At 42.1% G+C, this 4885-nt stretch overlaps 1 protein-coding gene across 1 annotated transcript; it reads left to right on the top strand.

Moving 5' to 3' along the window:
- The first annotated feature begins 2074 nt into the window (after nucleotides 1–2074).
- LOC139952460 (CD209 antigen-like) lies at nucleotides 2075–4885 on the top strand. The gene is made up of 2 exons (XM_071951595.1): nucleotides 2075–2500; nucleotides 3741–4885. The coding sequence occupies exons 1-2, from the start codon at nucleotides 2197–2199 to the stop codon at nucleotides 3929–3931; spliced, it is 495 nt and encodes a 164-aa protein (XP_071807696.1). The 5' UTR covers nucleotides 2075–2196; the 3' UTR covers nucleotides 3932–4885.

Raw genomic sequence — 4885 nt, 5'->3', positions numbered from 1 at the left:
GGCCCTCGCTTACCGTTGCTGAGCTGTCCCCGCAGCCAACTCGACCGTGTCGATGCCGGTGCTTGCATGCACTGTACTCTCCGACAAGTCCGAAGATATGACCGTCAAGATCACATCTACAAACTAGTCACCATCCATCTTCACAGGCTGCGTTCCAAGGCAATGTTGTTATCAACATGATGTCAGCTTCATCTTTGCCATCAGAATAAAACATTGTCATAAAATTCCAGAGTAATTTGTGACAATTCTGTCTCAGTTTTCCAGCAAAACGGCCGTATTTCCTCGCCTTGCGTTTGCGTCGTACATACATGACATATGAATCGAATGGACGCACGTGTGTACAAAGTAAAAATACCACCCTGATGAATGAGCTGTTTAATTTCCAGGGCGCAAAAAAACCCACTGAACTGGCCGATATTTATTTGAAATGTTGTTACAGGTTTATTTATGTGGCATATAAAATTCATGTAGTTTTCTTGTAGCATTTAAATATTAATGACAAATACATTTGCTCAGGTGTTTTGAACTGTGAAATTTTGTGTTCATGCATCAACAATTCCCCTGTGGATTGTCAAAGGAAATAGGATGACCCATTAGTTTGGTTTCGTAAATTATGTCGTAGAGTAACACTGTTGACAGGCCGGAACAGGACAACTTCATTTGCAGAAGACTGCTGGGCCCCTGAACATGGACAGCAAAAATCCAGACTAGAAAGCGAAACTAGAAGCAAGACGGTAGAAGTAGAAGTCATATTTTGTTCAAAATGTCGGTGTTTTTGTATTTTTGTTTTACTTAAATGCATTTATGAATGGGAATAAAAGTGTAGTGACTCGTTCGGCTCGGGCCTTTATCACACGACCACGACCCTGCGCTGTTTTAAACGCCCGGTTAAGAACGAGTCACTACATTTTGATTCCCTTATTTAACAATGTAGCTGTTCACTTGTGGAAAGTCTTTACGGTCATTCTGTAGTACATGCGTAGTTCTAACCTGTGTTCAAAACAAAATATGGTTTATGGCGTCATTGACGTCATTTACTTTATTCCTTGACTCTATTATGACAGCTTCACCCGTTTGCACAATGGGTGAGTAGTTTTACCCATCGCGCCATTTGTGCAGAATGGAGCGATTTAACAATAGCATGACGTGGGTTAATTTGTTATATCACTCCATTGCCATTTATTACCTATCTATATTTGAATTATGTCTTATTTCGTATGCATTTGTATTTCTTTTTTTCTTTTTTTTATTTATAAACATGCGATGTATAAAATTGTTAAATATCTGTACAAAAGAATCTAAATTCTGTTTCTGGCTGCGATGACGCTTTTATCACTTACACCATTTCAACTCAAGTCAATGACAGTTGTCCATTATGTTAACCGTGTTAAAGACAATGGACACTATTGGTAATTTCCAAAGACCAGCCTTCTCACTTGGTGTATCTCAACATATGCATAAAATAACAAACCTGTGAAAATTTGAGCTCAATCGATCGCCGAAGTTGTGAGATAATAATGAAAGAAAAAAAACACCATTGTCACACGCAGGTGTGTGCTTTCAGATGCTTGATTTCGAGACCTCAAGTTCTAAATCTGAGGTCTCGAAATCAAATTCGTGAAAAATTACTTCTTTCTCGAAAAGTACTTCACTTCAGAGGGAGCCGCCTCTCACAATGTTTCATACTACCAACCTCTCCCCATTACTCGTTACCAAGTAAGGTTTTATTCTAATAATTATTTTGAGTAATTACAAATAGTGTCTACTGCCTTTAAATGATGGTGGCATTGTTTAGTTCTTACCAACACCACGCTCTTTTGTAATCGCTATATACTTTCTTTCATCATGACGACACTGTCCAATGCTAATGCACTGCAATTAATCAGTATATGAACATTTGATGCCGAGTTTTTATTAAAAGCCTTCAGAAACTATTGTGTTCATTTTAACCTTGTGAACAATAATCACCATAAATCACCCGGTATAGCCGTTATGGGCGGCACACAATTTTCCCTTTGGGACTTGTCACATTCGAACGTCTTTACAAACTAATATTTAACTCAACGACAATATCAATAAAACGGGCGAACATTGTACGTCAATATTTAGTCTTGGATAGGCCTACCTCGGCGCAGTTCCGTTCCGTAAAAGTTGCGTCTTCTTAGTGGCACTCATTTAAGTTCAATTTGTTAAGAGATGGTCTGCAAAATGTTGGCGAGCAAACTGCTGGGTGTCGTTGGTGTACTTATGATGGCAGACTACGCTGCTGTAAACGGGCGGTGTTGGAAGCCATGCCCCCCTACTTGGAGCCAGTGGCGAGACAAATGCTACAAGATGCATGATGCCGACGTTACATGGGAAGCGGGCAAGCAGATTTGTGTTGAGTTGGGTGGGGTGATGGTTGTCCCTCAATCCGAAGAAGAGGTACAACACATCCTCAACATGTACAGCTGCCAATGGCCATGGTTCTGGATTGGTTGCAACGACATTCAAACTGAAGGTTTGTACAATTCTAGATATGACGTTCATAAAGTATGTCCTTTACTCTAATTTGTCAATATACACCACAAGGGAAACTGACTGGGTAAATTGTGAAATGATTTTTGGGGTTGAACAAAGAATTGACTAGAGTGGAACTCGACCGAACAAATTGCCAAAATAGGGACACCGCCAACATAGGGCTAGATAGCTCAGTTGGTAGAGCGCCGGCACGTTAATCCGGAGGTCGTTGGTTCGAACCTTACTTTTATTTGTTGACAATAATATTGACAACACGGTGCCAAAATGCCTCGCCCAGTGTGGCGGTTTCAGTCTTCCACCGTGTTCAGTTTTCTGGGTGACGTAGCCGGACATTCCAGCACGTTGTTCGAACGGTTTTAGCTTTCCGGCGTGTTCAGTTTTCCGGGTGACGCAGTCAGACAAAAATACCGCCGCGAGTACACTGGCGAGTACTGTAGTGTAGTTCTATCAGTGACCCCCAATTGTTTCTATTACGATTCTTTTCTGTTTAGTCACATTACTATTCTCTTGCCCCATCTTAACACGTATTCATGTGTACAACACTGCTTGTGCCACTGGTTAAAATAAATACAGGATAATTTGCTTGGTCTTCACACCAAATTCTCTCATACGATCCACGCGTTCGCCGCTCGTTGTACTCGTGGACGCCGCCTCGACAGCTACCGGAGAGTGTAACACGGATGACTCAATACGGCACTAAAAGTGGACTACTTTCGCTTGCTGTGCGCAGGCATCGCATGACGTAATTTTACCGTATTTGGTCATTCGGAAAACTGAACACGGCGGAAAGTTGAAACCGCCACACCGGTTCATGGCTTAATCTAATCCCCGGTGTGGCATACGTTATTATTAACAAGAGTCGTAAATCTGTGTTCAAAACCGGGAATGGTGTTCAAATGCGGAAACCCGCTCAGGCAATTGCGTATCGAAAATGAGAAGATACAGAAAAAGAAAAAAACCCTGATATGAATTTTCGATCTTCCTATTTTCAAATTGTATTCATACAAAATTCTGTTAAGTACAATCTCTTACCCAACATCGATGTAATGAGACTTTGTCCTGATTGACTTGCTTCAGGTACCTGGGTGTGTTTGGATGGTGAAGCTACTATTGACGTGCAGCAGGACGAGAGATGGGCTGAATACATTTTGTTATGGGCCAAATGATAAGGACAGTGAAGATTGATGAAATGATACTTTTTTCTGATTGACTTTGTCCAGGTACCTGGGTGTGTTTGGATGAGGAAGGTACTATTGGCGTGCAGGACAAGAGATGGGCTGATAGTCAGCCAAATAATTATGGAGGCAACCAAGACTGCGCTGTAGGCAGGGCTGACTATGCAGGCTGGGACGATGGGGAATGTGGAAAACCACGCAAGTTAATCTGTCAGCGTCCAGTACGAGCACTGTAGCTCCTGTGAAAGGTTGCTCAATATTCCGGGCAAGTACTTTTCATGAAAATGAAAAATACTCATTGCCTTCAAATCTCTTAACATTTTGTTGCTCCTTGCCCTGTTAAAAGAGTTTCTCGTGCACGAAAACACCAGTAGTGTGTTTTAATATAATGAATAAATTGCACTGGCTGCCCATCGCAAACAGAATTGACTTCAAACTTTGTTTACATGTCTTCAAATCTCTTGCTCACCAGTCACCATCATACATATCTGACATGCTAGATTCTCTTGGCCGAACATCGCACCGTCTCTGAGCTGGTTCAAGTGCTTTTTTCTGCTGCTGCTCCAAATCTATGGAACTCATTACCATCACATCTTCGCCATGCAACTTCACATAAACAATTCAAGAAACTACTGAAGACTCACTTATACAGAAACAGCTGACTGTTTTGTTTCACTTTGGAACATCTTGAGTTTGGACTTCTTTATGATCAACAATTTTGTGACGGGATAAAAATTCGTTGTGATTCCGTTCAGATTACGTTGGAGAACGCAACCCTCATCTACGCAGGCCGAGTGAACAGGTTACAAGTGTTTTATCGGACCCAATGTGGCCCGATGTTGCGCACCTTGCGTATCAGACGTGTCCATTTCTTGTTAACGGAAATGTAGGCTCAGGGGGACGACATTTACGTTCCATAGAAGGTTGGAGGTGGGCACGGGGTTGTCGAATCAAACCTCTCCAATTAAGACGTTTTCCCGTTGTATGTGGCAAAAAGTTCGGTCGGCGTATTGTTGTTACACTCTAAAAACTCCCGGGTCAGAATTGACCCGGGTTTGGGTCCCAGGGGCCAGACCCATTTCTGGGTCTGTTTGACCCGGAAGCCGTGTCATTGTGACCCGGAATCCGTGTCATTGTGACCATGAGTCTGAGTAAAAATCTCCGCTTGTAACCAAATGTCTGGTCACATT

This window comes from Asterias amurensis, chromosome 20, assembly GCF_032118995.1.
Source record: "Asterias amurensis chromosome 20, ASM3211899v1".
NCBI lineage: Eukaryota > Metazoa > Echinodermata > Asteroidea > Forcipulatida > Asteriidae > Asterias > Asterias amurensis.
The sequence above is the reverse complement of the archived record's forward strand: the minus strand, read 5'-3'. Positions and strand labels throughout refer to the sequence as shown.